The 16,616-nt window shown below is 37.3% G+C and overlaps 1 protein-coding gene across 5 annotated transcripts in view; it reads right to left on the bottom strand.

The window, feature by feature from the left end:
• OXSR1 (oxidative stress responsive kinase 1) overlaps positions 1–16,616 on the bottom strand; it is a 98,149-nt gene that overhangs the window by 55,086 nt on the left and 26,447 nt on the right. For all 5 annotated transcript variants that reach the window (XM_014790625.2, XM_014790627.2, XM_087430730.1 and 2 more), the window contains exon 4: positions 7,871–8,012. In XM_014790625.2, the coding sequence (XP_014646111.2) occupies positions 7,871–8,012 (142 nt within the window). The remainder of the gene's footprint in view (positions 1–7,870; positions 8,013–16,616) is intronic.

Here is a 16,616-nt window from a genome sequence, read left to right as displayed (position 1 = left end):
TTTATTCCTCACTGTTCTGGAGGCTGGGAAGTCCAAAATCAAGCAGTGGCAGATTTGGGGGCTGGTGAGGATCTGTTTCCTAGTTCACAGGTGACCATTTGTTTGCTGTGTCTTCACATGCAGAGGGCAAGGGAGTTCTGAGTTCTCTTTTATAAGGACACTAATCCCACTCATGAGGACACTCTCATGACTTAATTACCTGCCAAGGGCCCCACGACCAAATACCATCACTTTAGGGATTAGATTTCATATGAATTCTCAGGGGACGTAAACATTCAGTCCATAGCACTTCCCCTACATGATGAGTGGTTTTTTCTTGCTTTTTTCAAGATACTCTCTTTGTGTTTAGGTTTCAACAGTGTGACTCTGATGTGTCTAAGTATAGATCTCTTTGTATTTATCTTAATTGTGATTCGTTGAACTTCTTAAATTTGTGGATGAATGTTTTTCTTCAAATTTGGAAGTTCTGGGCCATTATTTCTTTCAATATTTTTTCTGTCCCTTGTATTCATTTAGCTAAACAAGAGTTGATACATTTTAAAAAATAGACATTACGGTCATAAAAAATCGAGCACAGACTGAATTTGTGCCTGAACTTGATGTGAACCAATTCATTGCTTTCCAAAAAAGACAGTGACCTTAATGTGTATTTCAGTGTGTATTTTGGGTTAATTTTACTATTAACTATATAAAGTCTGCATATGTAAAGGTTTAGTAAAAAGAATATACTTTTATCCATGTTCTGAAGTGAAGACTTTGACTTTTAAAAAGAGAAATAAGATATATTAAACAAAAGACAACATGTGGTATATTTAAAGAATAATAATTCCAGTGGCAGATCTAAAATCTATTGAGTTAGTAACTAAAAAATATAACTGATATTGAACCAATGTATACTCAGCAACACTGATTAGAACAAACTCTTCTAGCAGGCTTTGGAAGCAGACTGCCTAAATTCAGATCCCAGCCCTGTCACTAGCTGCGTGACCTGTGGCAAGTCATTTAACTCTCTTTGCCTTAGTTTCCTCATCTGTAAAATGGGAATAATAATAGTACCTTCCTCATAAAGTCATTGTGAAGATGAATGAGGTAATGGAGACAACGCATTCAGAATATTACCTAGCACACAAGTTTCAGCGAATGTTACTTGCTGTTACTATCTGCACCAGAGGTCGACAAACATTTTATTAAAGGGCCAGATAATAAATATTTTAGTTTTTTCGGGCCAGAAGTTCTCCGTCACCACTACTTTGTCTTTGTAGTGTGAAAGCAGCCACAGACAATCTGTAAATAAATGGGTGTGGCTTTTTTTTTTTTTTTTGTAAACAGGCATTAGGCTGGATTCAGCCTGTGGGCCATAGTTTGTCCATTGCTGATGATCTACAGGGCTGTAGAAAAAAAATTTTTTTTGTATCACATAATAGTCTGGGCATAAGTAACATCAGTCCAGTATGGTGACTCCACAGAGTCAGGGGCTCAGGCTCCTTCTATTTTATTGCTCTACCACCTCTAAGCTCTTGCTGCATAGTCCAAGATGGCTTACCACCATACCCACATTTCAATGAAAGGAAGAAAAGGGGAAATGGAGGTTACGCCACTTTCTGTTAGCAGTGGTTCTCAGGACATTTGGCAACGTCTGGAGACATTTCTGGTTGTCACAGTGGGCACTAGGGGGACGTACTCCTGGCATGTAATGGGTAGAAGCTAGGGATTCTGATAAATAGATCCTACAATGCACAGTACAGCCCCTACGACAAAGAATTACTCAACCCAGACATCAAGACTGCCGGGGTTGATAAAACCTGTTAAGGGAACAACTCGTAAGTAGTACACAACACTTGTGTTCTCATCACAGTGGCTGGAAATAAAATCACACTGTCATATCTGGCCTGCATGAGAGGCTATGAAATGTTGCCTTTCTCCTGGATGGTCATATGCCCATTAAAAATGCCATTTTTTAAAAATTCTAAAAGAAAGGGAGACATATTAGGGGCTAATTAGCAGTCTCTGGCACATTTCTTTCTAGGAGACTGCCTGATGAACATGGAATCAGAATTGAGGTATTAACTGAATTATGTTCATTGCTAGCATCAAGGTGTGTATCCAGGGGGTTCTCACCATTTAGAGGACGGGATCCCTCTGTTTTTCAGGGCATCTTTTCCTCTTGACAGTGTGAGAAATACATTCCCAAACATTTACTCTTTGGTCATACTCCTTTTTCAGTCATTCGTTAACACATTATTTTAACTGAGCACAAAACAACTGACTAGGTACAATTTTAGATGAAAAATCCTATTGTCTTAAAAATATATCTTTAGTGTTTCTAAGATTTCTAGTTTATATATTATTCCTTAGAGTCGATTGTTCTCCTTCATCCTCATAAAAGGAGAGTTCATTTTCCTTGGTAAGACACAAGCAGGTTGGAAAATTGAGACAACTAGAAAGAATTATTCATTTTTTCCTAGAGTGAGATGCTTCTATAGATGGCTGATTTCACCTATTATATGTTGATTTTCTTTAAAATCCTGCTGATCTCAGAGTAACCAAATCAAAAGTTTGTGGGTGGGGGGAGCGGGGGTGGGGGCAGGAGTGGTACCTTGCTTTTTTTCCTCCATATTCTGATTACTCCTTAAAACCTCAGTTTTACAACTTGGAGTTGTCTGATCTTTTTGATCAATTGCTCTTCTGGGTCTCTGCTTGTCTGTTTGCTGAGGTATTAGGGTTAAGTAGGTGATTTTTTTTTTTAATTGAGGTATAACTGACAAATAAAACTGTAAGATATTTAAAGTATACAAAGTGATGGTTTAATATATGTATACACTGGGAAAGGATTTCTCCCAAAAAGTTAATTAACACATCTATCACATCGCTTTTTTTTTTTTGGTGAGAACATTTAAATTCTACTCTCTTAGCAAATTGCAATAATACAATACAGTGTTCTCAACTACTGTCACCATGCTATACATTAGATTCTCAGATCTTATCCATCTCATAACTGAAAGTTTGCACCCTTTTACTAACCTCTCTGTATTTCCTCCACCCTGCCAGGTCTTGGTAACAACTTTTCTATTCTCTGTTTCAATGAGTTCAACTTTTTTTTTTTTTTTTTTTTTCAGATTTCACACATAAGTAATACCATGCAGTATTTGTCTTTCTCTGTCTGGCTTAATTTACTTAGCATAAAGCCCTCCAGGTTCACCCATGCTGTCACAAATGACAGGATTTTCTTCTTTTTTATAGCTGAATAATAGTCCATTTTATATATATATATATATATACACACACACACATAAAGGCCATATATGACAAGCCCACAGCTAACATCATATATATACATACACCACATTTTCTTTATCCATTCAACCATTGACAGACACTTAGGTTGTTTCCATATCTGGGTGTTGTGCATAATGCTGCTATAAACATTTTTTTGTTGTTAGTGCCATCGACTAGATTCCAACTCTTAGCAACCCTGTGTACAGCGAATCCTGCCCGGTCTTTTTGCACCATCCTCTCACGTTCCGGTGCTATATCAGGCAATGCTTTGCTCCTGTTCACAGGGTTTTCATGGCCAATTTTTTTGTAAGTAGGTGGCCAGGTCCTTCTTCCTAGTCTGCCTTACCTGGAAGCTCTGCTGAAACCTGTCCACCATGGGTGACCCTGCTGGTATTTGAAATACGGGTGGCATAGCTTTCAGCATCACAGCAACACACAGCCACCACAGTAAGACAATCAACAGACGAGTGGTGTGGTTTCCTGACCGGGAAACAAACCCCAGCCTCAGCAGTGAGACCACCAAATCTTAACCACTAGACTGCCAGCTATGAATACAGGAGTGCAGATATCTCTTTGAGATACTGATTTCATTTCCTTTGGGTATATACCCAGAAATGGGATTGCTGGTTCATATAACAGTTCTATTTTTAATTTCTTGAGGAAACTCCACACTGTTTCCCATAGTGGCTGTAGCAGTTTACACCCCCACCAACAGTGTACAAGGGTTCCCTTTTCTCCACATCCTCACCAGCATCTGTTATCTCTTGTCTTTTTGATAACAGACATTTAACAGGTATGAAAGACAAGACAAGGGTGCCCACTCTCATCACTCTTATTCAACATAGTACTGGAGGTTTTTCCCAGAGCAATTAGGCAAGAAAAAGAAATAAAACTGAAATTGTTTATGAGTTCTAACAGTTTGAGGGTTTTTTTGGTGTAGTCTTTAGAGTTTTCTATATATGATATCGTGTCATCTGCAAATAAAGACAGTTTTACTTCTTCCTTTCTGATTTGGATGTCTTTTATTTCTTTTTCACACCTAACTGTTCTGGCTAGGACTTCCAATAATATGTTGAATAAACGTGGTGAGAGTAGGCATCCTTGTTTCATTTCTGATCTTAGAGGAAAAGCTTTTAGCTTTTCACCATTGAGTACAATGTTAGCTGTGGGCTTGTCATATATGGCCTTTATGATGTTAAGGTATATTCCCTCTATATCGAGTTTGTTGAGAGTTTTTATCATGAAAGGATGTTGAATTTTGTCAAATGCTTTTTCTGCATCTATTGAGATGATTATGATTTTTATCCTTCACTTGTTAATATGATGTATCATATTGCTTCATCTGCAGATGTTGGACCATCCCTGCAATAAATCCCACTTGATTATGGTGTGTGATCCTTTTAATGTATTGTTGAGTTTGGTTTGCTAATATTTTATTTAGGATTTTCGCAGCTATGTTTATCAAGGATATTGGCTTGTAATTTTCTTCTCTTGTAGTGTCCTTGTCTGGCTTTGGTATCAGGGTAATGCTGGACTTATAAAATGAGTTTGGAAGTATACCCTCCTCTTCTGTTTTTTGGAAGAGTTTGAGAAGGATTGTTATTAGTTCTTTAAATGTATGGTAGAATTCACCAGTGAAGCCATTTGGTCCTGGACTTTCCTTTGTTGTGAGGTTTTTGATTACTGATTTGATCTCCTTACTAGTAATATGTCTGTTCAGATTTTCTGTTTCTTCATGATTCAGTCCTTATAGATAGTACATTTCTAGGAACTTGTCCATTTCTTCTAGGTTGTCCAATTTGTTGGCGTATAACCGTTCATAGTAGACTCTCATGATCCTTTGTATTTCTGTGGTATCAGTTGTAATGTCTCCTCTTTCATTTCTGATTTTATTTATTTGAGTCCTCTCTTTTTTGTTTGGTGAGTCTGGCTAACAGTTGGTCTATTTCGTTTACCTTTTTAAGAAACCAGCTCTTAGTCTCATTCATTTTTTCAACTACATTTTTAGTGTATATTTCATGTTTTTCTGCTCTGGTCTTTTTTTGGTAAGGAAGGTTGGCCCTGAGCTAATATCCATTGCCAATCTTTCTCTTTCTGTTTGAGGAAGACTGTCCCTGAGCTAACATCTGTGCCAGGGATACCACCACAGCATGGCTTGACGAACGGTGTGTAGGTCTGCGCCTAGGATCCGAATGTGCAAACCCTGGACTGCCAAAGCGGAGCATGCAAACTTAACCACTACACCACCAGGCCAGCCCCTCTGGTCTTTTTTATTTACTTCCTCCTGCTACCTTTGGGCTTAGTTTGTTCTTCTTTTTCTAGTTCCTTAAAGGTAGGTGATTTTTAAGATGACATCTTGTGTCTTTCACTCTTTTTCTGCCTTCCTTGATTTTAATTTTATATGATCTTATAAATTTTATATGATTTCATTTTTATGTCCTCTCTTAGCATATCAATTCTTATTCTTTTTTTCATGGTTGCCCTAGAGTTTGCTATCTGCATTTACACTTAATCCAATTCCACTTTCAAATAGCACCATACCACTTCCCTGAGTTTTCTTTTAATCTTGTATACCGTGAACTGGGTACTAGAGAGTCCTGCAACCCAGAACCATCAACAGATATAGACCAAAAAAAAGCTCCAAGCCTGCTCTCTGTGGCCAAAGGAGCAGGAATGGGGCAGCCTAGCTCAGACCTAGCAGGGGACCTCACCCCCAACTCCACTGCTGGAGTTGCAGGCTGGCCTTCTATGCCAGAACTGGAGGTGTCAATGAAGACCAGATGGGAAATTCCACGCCCCACAGGCAATACCAACAGAGAATGAATGGGAGCCCCACTCTCACTAAGATGCTTGGCCAACAGGGTGGGTTCTAAGGAAGTGCTCACAAACTCACAGGCACAACATCTATCTCCCATCTTCCACCTAGCAGCACCAGGCAAGAGCACTCTGCCCATGGGTGGCTTCAGCAGAGATTAAGTAGAGAACCCAAGCAGTGCCACATGAACAAAACAAACCAAAACAACACTGCAAAGGCTCTAAAAATCAATCATTGGAACTACAGCACACAAAAGTAGGCCAGGACCTATATTCTAAATTTAAACAGGGCAATTGCCTGCTAAAATATATTATTTAAATAGGATCAAGATCTCCTAACATAACATCCAAAACATCCAGGATACAATAAAAAATCACTCATCAAACCAAGAACCAGGAAAACCTTCAATAAGAAAAAACATTTAACTGACATCAACCGAGATGAATCAGATGGTGGAATTATCTGACAAGAATTTTAAAGCAGCCATCATAAAAATGCTTCAACACACAATCTGGAATTCTCAAAACAAATGAAAAATAGGAAATCTCAGTAAAGAAATAAAAGCCATAAACAAGAACCAAATGAAAATTAAACACTAAAAAATTATAATAACTGAAATAAAAAACTCAATGAATGGGTTCTATAGTTGAATGGAGAGGACAGAGGATAGAATCAGTGAACTTGAGAACAAATCAATACAATTTACTCAATCTGAACAGAGAAAAAAATAGGCTGAAAAAAAAAATGAACTGAACCTCAGGGATTATGGTACAATAACAAAAGATCTAACATTTATATAATCAGAGTCCCAGAAAAAGAGGAGAAAAACAGGTTGAAAAGTGCCAAAGAAACAATGGTTGAGAATTTCCCAAATTTGGTAAAAGACAAAAACCTACAGATTCAAGAAATTTGGGAACCCCAAATAGGATATATTTGAAGAAATCCACACCCAGACATATCGTAATTAAACTTCAAAAACAAAGAAAAAGAAAAAATCTTGAAAGTAGCCAGAGAAAAACAACATATTAACTAGAAAACACCAATTCAAATGATAAGTTTCTCATCTGAAACCATGAAGGCCAGAATTAAGTAGCACAGTATTTTTCAAGTGCTGAAAGAAAAGAACTGTCAACTACAAATTCTTATATCCAGGGAAACTATCCTTCAGGAATAAAGGGGAAATAAAGATATCCTCAAATAAAAGAAAACCACATGCAGGGACTAAGCAGATTTGTATTAACAGAATCCATCACCATTTGAATTCTTGTTATCTGTACTCAGAAACTGAATATTGATAGCTAGAAATACTTGAACCATGAAATGTTACACAACATTTTAAATGTTATTTTATTAAAAAAAAAAGGTTTAATAAAAGAAGTTATTTTAAAAAGAGCTTTTAATAAATTGAGAAAATACTCAAGATAAAAGAACTGAAAAAAGCAATAGACAAAATTATATATAGTTTTGTTTTAAATATTTTTAAGCATATAAAAGAAACTGGAAAGGAATATTCCAAAATGTTTTCAGTGATTACCTCCTGGTAGGAAATTGGGAATTTTTCCTATTTTTGTATTTTCCAATTTGATTAAAGTATTTGTTACTTTTTAAATACTTACTAACTATGAATTAAAACCCTAACCACAATGTACTGAAACTGGTAATACAAAAAGCCATGTTAACACTCAGAGATTATGATTAATTCTGCAAAAGAATGGGGAATGGCCTCACTGAAATGATACGGCGCTCATCCGAAAGAGAAGAGTGTTGTTTTTTACATACCTGTGAATCTGTCCATTTTTATGCAGGTAGTCCAACCCTTCCAGCACTTCTCTGAGTATTGTTGCAATGGTAGGTTCATCTAGGACTCCACTTTTGTGTTCCCCTTTTGTCACAATGTGCTTAATAATATCCAGAACAGAACCTGAAAACAGAAGACACAATTTTCCATATATTTTCAGTTCATTCAATATAATTCAGAGCCATTATGAAATCAAAACACATGTAAACCTTTTCATAAACTTAACTGTCTGGGAAAGAAAGGAAAAAATAGCCAATATAAGGAAATACCGAAGTTTAATATCAATAATTTATTCTCAATTCCAATTTAAAACAGAAGGCCGCCTGCTGATATCCAAATAGTAGTGTTACACCAGCATCTCCTTTAGACTCCTAATGAGAACTTGGAAAAGGTAGGAGAGGATTTAACTACCTCTGAAAAATCCCTAGATAAACTATGCCCATCAATAACACTTTAGTATAAAATATCACAAATCAATATAGGCTTCTAACACCAGATGAGAGTGTGCAACATTGTATGAATAAAGATATAAAAACACAACTGAAATGCAGGTCAAATTACAGAAGAAATACTTGGAAAGTAAAGATCACATGTGTATGCAAACTAACTTAATAAGCGTTCAAATTACATTTCAGGTTAATAAATAATAGAAATAAAATAGGTAAAGCAAAGAAAAATATGAAAAGAATAAAAATACAGTTCTCTTTAAATAACAGTCCAGATGTATTATCAATCCCATTCTTCCAAGGATGGGAAATAATACTCCTACTAAAAATTAGGAGTAGGGAGGGAAAAGACACCTATATAATAAAGTAACGCAGAATCGTAACTGATGACTGTCATACAAAAAAAGTTTGGGCTAGCCTGGTAGCATAGGGCTTAAGTTCACGCACTCCACTTCAGTGGCCTGGGGTTCATGGGTTCGGATCCCAGGCACGGACCTACACACTGTTCATCAAGCCATGCTGTGGTGGCATCCCACATACAAAATAAGGAAGACTGGCACAGATGTTAGCTCAGCGACCATCTTCCTCAAGCAAAAAGAGGAAGATTGGCAACAGATGTTAGCTCAGGGCCAATCTTCCTGACCAAAAAAAAAAAGTTTGCTAGAGATTCATAAGATTTCTGGCAGTAGAATGGCCCATAGAGATGACAGACCCAAAATAAAACAATCCCCAATATTAGAAATTGTGCCAAGAAGTCTGAAACATAACACAAACTGCACTAAAAAGACTGGATGCCCATTTCCTGGCAAAAGACCTCAATGATCAAAACTAAAATTAAAACAAACACTTCTGGGTCGGCCCCGTGGCTTAGCGGTTAAGTGCGTGCACTCCGCTACTGGCGGCCCGGGTTCGGATCCCCGGGGGCACGCACCGACGCACCGCTTCTCCGGCCGTGCTGAGGCCACGTCCCACATACAGCAACTAGAAGGATGTGCAACTATGACATACAACTATCTACTGGGGCTTTAGGGGGAAAAAGGAGGATTGGCAATAGATGTTAGCTCAGAGCTGGTCTTCTTAGCAAAAAGAGGAGGATTGGCATGGATGTTAGCTCAGGGCTGATGTTCCTCACAAAACAAACAAACAAACACACACTTCTGTTAAAAACTTGCCCTGGTGGGTGTTTTTTATTTCACACGTGTAAAAAGAAAAAAACGTACCTCCAAACAGATGGAAAGAAGTGATCTAGATGGAATCCTTGAAAGCATGGGAGGATTAAACACACGTTTACTTTAGCTCCCACTTGAAATTCACTAACTTGATAAACTTCATAAACCCAGAATAAAGAAGAAAACAAGAAAGAAGATAACAGAAGAGAGATGGCAATAATTTTTTGGAAGAAGGCAAAAGCAGAAAAAGAAAAAGTAACTGACTAAGCAGTTCAATGCCTCTTCAATGCCTGCAGAGGAGATATGCCTATTAGCAAAAAGTGGATCCCTACCTAGAGCTCCACAAAGGCTCAGAACACATACACCAAGGACCACACAAGGGGAAGTGAGGGGGTACTGAAGGAAAGGGAGGAAAACAGGAAAACTGGTTGAAAGTTCATATAAGGGAGAATAGGATTCTTGGATCCCTCCTCCCCTCTCTGGAAGCCAGGCCACTACCACTCCCCATCTCCAGCAGGAGACCTCTGTAGACAAAGAACCAGGGAGGCTCTCGATTCCGGGTAACTTTTCTAATATATTATTACACTTTTCCCTCTTTATTGATGGGCTTCAGAAGACTGTGTTCTACAAAGGGGAATACCTAAGCGAGAAGTTTTGTTCTGCTTAATCAATCACACATTAATCCCCAAAGCAAAGTGACTACACCAACAAGCCATATATTTCATTCTTCTGAGAAATCTAGGCCACACAAGAACTGGTTAGTAAAAACACATCTATATAAACACCAACTGAGTTACATGTTTGTAATGTAAAGAATATCTAAAATAAGGAATGCAAAGGGATAAATGCCTACTAGGAATTAAAAATTAACATGATTTATTCATTCAACAATTAAGCTATACATGCAAGATCTAGAATTGGGTGCCACAGAATATGTCAAGATACATGTGGCACTACTGCCGACTTTCAGGGAACTTACAGTCTGGTGGATCAAACAAATGGGGCAACAAAGACCCTAGGGCACATAAAAAGTTATTAGATCTGTATTTGTAAAGAGTTTAAAGCAGGAACTCCTTTTCAAAATCTCAGAAGATTTTTATTGATTTCACATAATCCAACAATCAAGGGGGAAATTAAAGCAATAAACATCCCCAAGCTATGTCCAGAACAGATATTCTGAACAAGGCTATATAAGAAGCCCCCTCTTCCCTGGGATGACAATGTCTTTTCAGTTTCAGTCTCCCAACAATATAATTTTTATAAGTGGAGGGATGATCATGCCACTAAGACCTTCATCCTTAACTGACAAATATTGGTCCTCGAAGGTCCCCCCTTCTTTTGCATATGATATCCTCAGCATCTTGCAGCATCTAACACAATGGTAGTGCTTACAATCCTCTCACCTCTAATATCAAAATTACATAGAATTCTTCATATCAACTAAGAGAAAGGTGAAGGTAAAATATGCTAAGAAAAGAAAACTGTAGATTATCACTGGATGATTCAAATTAATACCTAAAGAAAAGTAGGAATAATGAAGGAAGGCTATAGCAGCATATACAGTGTTATGTTCTCGGCACTATCTGAAAGAAATATTCTACAGAGATAATCTATTCTTAAACTTTAATACATGAAGGAATTACTTCTAGCTAAAAATGCAGATTCCCAGGCCTTACAGACTGTCATTTAAAAGATCTGAGGTAGCCCAAGAAGTTGCATTTTAACAACCCAGGCTACCTGATGAACACTTTCCTTTGAAATCCAAGCATTTCTCAGAGTAAAAGCAAGTAAATTAAATAAGGAAAAACAAGAGCGATTTGGTACAAATTTTGTAAGAAAGCAAAAAGTTAAAATGTAGATCATTTATTCCCAAAACCATCTCATGTCTGCCTTCACAGCCTATGGCACAGAACATTTAAAAGCAATGCAAAACTTTAACTGTCCAAGAAAATTATTACTAAATATTAAAATAATATTGAAAAAGTAGTGAAAAACCTGCTAGTTTAAGATGCTTGTTAAATCTGATAATTATAGTTCAATCAAATTAGTTACTCAGTCAATATGTTTTTCAGTTTACTTTTATGAAAAAACACTCTTTGAGTCCAAAATTAACTTACTCATTTTAGTCACTAGTATTTCTACCAATAAGTTTTAGCCACTCTTTAGCTACTGGGTGTTGTCTGTGTCTTCCTGAGCCACAGAAGGTTTTGTTGGGGAAGAGGGAGAATACCCTTCTGCCCTTTCCCTTAAGGTTCTTATGGCTGGCCAAATAATTAAAAGATAGGTTAGCAGGAGAAAATAATACCAAGTTTAATAACATGTATACATGGGAGAAACCAGGGAAACTGAATTTTCTCAACAAAATGGTGGAGGTTCTCATCTTAAACATTATCTTCAGCTAAAGAGAAAAGAGGATGTTGGGGATGGGGGGAGTCAGTTATGGGAGATTACCAGAAAAGCACAGTAAACAAAAGTAAGGTTATTATGCAGATTTAATGCCTCACCTTCCAAACTGATAAGTTTCTAGAGATGAGGTCATCCCCCCTCTTCCCAGTACAGAGACGGAGATACCTTTACAAATGGAGATTTCCGTTATAAATGTAAATGTTTGTCTGACAACCCTTTACAGGGCCACCTAGAGAATGTGGCCTGGGAGAGACAGAATTTTTGATAAGATGGGCTTGTTGGTGCCTTTCCCATTGTAGCATCTATTTTACATTAGATTATAGCCATCATATGGTAGTGGCTCCTTCCTGAAACAGGCCTTCTATGTTAAATTCTTTAGGCAGTTTAAGGGCGGTCAAAAGTCCATCAAAGAAAATAATCAAGGTAAAGAGATATATTTTGGAGTGGCCAAATTTCGATCTCTCACATTTTCAAAGAGGTCAAAATTTGCTTGGTCTGAGTATTCCATTTCACAGCAACAGACATACCCTACCCTGTTGCTTGAGCATCCAAAGCTGGTCACTATTAATACCAGGTATTTTCCCTGAGTCTTGCTTAAGATCAAGGAAGTTCCCATACTTTTTACATCTTAGAAGATGACAAAGTTGAGACCATCTCTAAACAACAAAACAACTCACTAAGACAGTAAATTTAAATTAGGTTTCTACATTTCTACAATTCATTTGTTTAAGTCCTACAGGTACTTCTTTCTCTTTTCCTTTCAGAAGCTTTCTTAATTACTTTGATTTCTAAAAATCTTATATTGCAGTTTGGTGATAAATTATAGAAAAAGCTATTTAGATCAAAAGTGCTTCTAATTTCTAAAGATTGACTTTCTATATAAATAAATACCAACATTCAACATCAGAGTTTTAATTAGCAAAAATAAGAATATTAGTTATAAGGAAGCATTATGAAATAATTATAATATTGACACATTTAAACTTATTTTAATCATGATGTGCGGCTGGTTGACGGGTTTAAGAATGACAGTTACAATTCATTTTACAATTTAATTAGCTTATTAAACTCTACCTCAGTATGATGTTGCTAAATCAAAAATATGCTTTTGTTTTAAATATTTTGACTAAAAAAGTTGATGTGAAAGAAGGCAGCCTATATATATTTCAGTTAACTGTGGTTATTTATATTTTTTAATTATTCAAAGGGAACCCCTGCTTATCAATGGTCCTCTCCTCTCACTGTCTCTGCTCCAGCTGTGATACCACCATCAGTTCCCAAGACACACCACACTCCTCTATCCTGCCTCTAGACCCTTCTCTGCACAGTGGTCCCTCCATCTGGATCACTTCTCCCATCCTTCTCGACACCACCTCCACCTCCCATTTCACCTGGCTAATTATTACCTATTTTTTTTTTTTTTTTTTAAAGATTTTATTTGTTCACTTTTTTCCCCCCAAAGCCCCAGCAGATAGTTGTATGTCATAGGTTCACATCCTTCTAGTTGCTGTACGTGGGACTCAGCCTCGCGCTGGACGGAGAAGCGGTGCCTTGGGTCGCGCCCGGGATCCGAACCCGGGCCACCAGCATCAGAGCGCGCGCACTTAACCGCTAAGCCACGGAGCTGGCCCAAATTATTACCTATTTTTTAGGTCTCAGTTGAACATCACTTCCTGAGGGAAATCTGTGTTAACTCCATCGCATCCATTCTCCCTCAATAAGGTTGGTTCTCCTGGTACTTGTTTCCATGGCGCCTGATACTTCTTCATGGCCCTTGGACACTTAAAATTATTTAATTGTAACTTTCCCGTATTAGCTAATACGGAATATTAGCTGTAATATATAGCTAATAATAGCTATAAGAGCAAGGAACCAACAGTTTGATGCACCAATGTATTGGTGATTAATAAGTATTTGATGAACAGCATTTTAACTGAGCTATCTTGATATAGTTTCCTCTTATTTTAAAAAAAATTTTAGGGCTGGCCCTGTGGCTTAGTGGTTAAGTGCACGCGCTCCGCTGCTGGCAGCCCGGGTTTGGATCCCAGGTGCGCACCGACACACGGCTTGTCCAGCCATGCTGAGTCCACATCCCACATACAGCAACTACAAGGATGTGCAGCTATGACATACAACTATCTACTGGGGCTTTGGGGAAAAAAATTAAATTAAATTAAAAAAAAAAAACGAAAAATTAAAAAAAAAAAAATTTTAAGTTGCACTTAGTTCTATCTTTTGTTTTCTAAATATTATTTAACGTATCTCTTCAGTTTAAATGTGTATTCACTTTATAACTACAATTGCAAAATTTCATTTTCCTTAAAAAAGATGCAAAATTTTAAATATTTTACAAGGTTTAGATGTAAGATTATGTTGACTCATGAAAATATAAGTAATTATGAAAAGAATTAATGCATGGAACACGTCTGAAAATTATCCAGGACATTTGCTGAGTGCTAGGCTGGAAAAACTGGGCACTGTTCCAGGAAACCTAAGACCAGGAGGGACAGAGAGGTACATTTAAAAGACATCCTAGCCAGCTACATGTCCTGCCCCTTCTGTGATGAGGACACATACTCACTGAGAGAGGAAAACGGATTCTTTAAAAAAAAAAAAAAGTTATTTTACTGAGGAGTAGCTGAAAGGATGGGGTGGCATTCAGCTATGGATGAGAGAATTAAGGAAACGATTTATTCGTTGTCATCAGAGGACTTTTTAGCAAAGCATTAACAACTTTGTATTACACATTTTTGTAAATTACAAATAAAGAAAATTATGCTTATAGGTGATGAATAATGAAAGATACAGTATTACCTAATATTCCCATATCTGTCCATACTGAAAGAACCATGCTTGACCACCATCTTGAAAGGTGGTTGGTGTTAGCAAGGCTTCCAATCATCATATGAACAGGGCCTTTAACAAAGCAATCCAGTTTCTCCAGTGTGTCACTAATGGGATTGAAACAAAAAGGTGATTCTGGCTACACTGAAAAGCATTAAATAACGAGGGATTATTATTATTAATGACTAAAATTTCTAGTCCACCTACTACGTGGCAGCACAGTGGTGGATGCTCTACATATATTATCTCATTTACTCCCCCTCAATACCCTGAAATACAGAAAGGTATCCCCATTCAACAGACAAGTAAACAGGTTCAAAGAGTTGAAACAGTTTGTCCAATGACATACAACTGCTAAGTAGAAAAGCTAGAATTTAATTCTAAAACCTATGCTCTTTCCTTTACAGCCTCTCTGGGGAAGTAAAGTGTTCAATGAGGCATGGTATTAAAATTGCAAAAAATCACGGATTTTCTTTTCTGAAACCCTACATTCTAAAACAGAAAATCACGCTCCTACACAAAATACATATGCAAACAAAAACCAAGCAGCATAGTGATGGGAAAGTTGGGTGGCTCCATCAGTCATTAGTCCTCTCAATCTTGCCACATGATTCAAATCCATGCCTTGCTTGGCAAAATGTCTAATTTACTACATGGGGTGGACCGTCAGGTAACCTAACAAAATGTTCTCTCTATACATGCCAAGGGTTCAGTGTTTGCAGTCAGCAATACTTACATTTTATTCTAAGGACTAAATCAGAAATAACTTTATATATACTGCAGGATAAAGCACATAATTAATTATGTTAATATCGGGGACCAAGATTTTCTGTGAAGAGAAAAGAGATTCAAGTATAATTTTAAAGTTTTAAGGTCTGTAATGCTAAACTTGAATTAGAAGTATTAATGTCAAATCATGATTTATTTTTAATATGCTATATTTCCGAGTTCTTTCAACTAGAAGCAATGACAAAGTAGTAGTAATGAGCAACCCAAGCATCCAAGTTAAGCTTTCTAAATACCATCCCTCATAAAAAAGATCAGAGCTGGGCCGGCCCCGTGGCTTAGCAGTTAAGTGCGCACGCTCCGATGCTGGCGGCCCGGGTTCAGATCCTGAGCGCGCACCGAGGCACCGCTTCTCTGGCCATGCCGAGACCGTGTCCCACATACAGCAACTAGAAGGATGTGCAACCATGACATACAACTATCTACTGGGGCTTTGGAGGAAAAATAAATAAATTAATTAATTAATTTAAAAAAAAACGCCTATATCAATAACATTTACCCACAAACTACCACACACACACACACACACACACACACACAAAAAAGATCAGAGCTCCTTAGAGCATTGGCTGATTCTGGGTCTGGGAAAAGCGATATAAACACAAACCTAGGAAATCTTGAACTGAAAAACAAGCAAGTTATCAAAGACTGATGGATTCATGTCAAAAGGACACAAGAGTAAGCTTGAAGGGACTCCCACTGACAAAATTTTGGACAACCTGAGCATCCAAATAGAGTATAACTGACTGAAACATACTGAATATATATAACTCCTTGAGTCTATATAATGATACTAAAAAAAAATGAAAGCAGTACCCAATGGGAAAGAGGGAAAAAAACAAAAACTCATCTGATTTGCTACCATTGGAGGTGATTATTTAACTAACTCTTTGCTCTGAAAATTGGTTCATAAAAGAATAATCAATTATTTATCCTGCCTTTTCAGTAGGAACTACAGTACAGATTAATCAAAGAGCCCCAGTTAATAAGGTAAAGTTCCTTTACACAGAAGCATGCCAGTTTGTAAATGTAAAAGAAAGGATGCAATAAGAAAAGTCACCATTCTGCAACCCCTT

This window comes from Ceratotherium simum, chromosome 5 (genome assembly GCF_057802395.1).
Source record: "Ceratotherium simum simum isolate JZ-2026a chromosome 5, ASM5780239v1, whole genome shotgun sequence".
Lineage (NCBI taxonomy): Eukaryota > Metazoa > Chordata > Mammalia > Perissodactyla > Rhinocerotidae > Ceratotherium > Ceratotherium simum.
The sequence above is the reverse complement of the archived record's forward strand: the minus strand, read 5'-3'. Positions and strand labels throughout refer to the sequence as shown.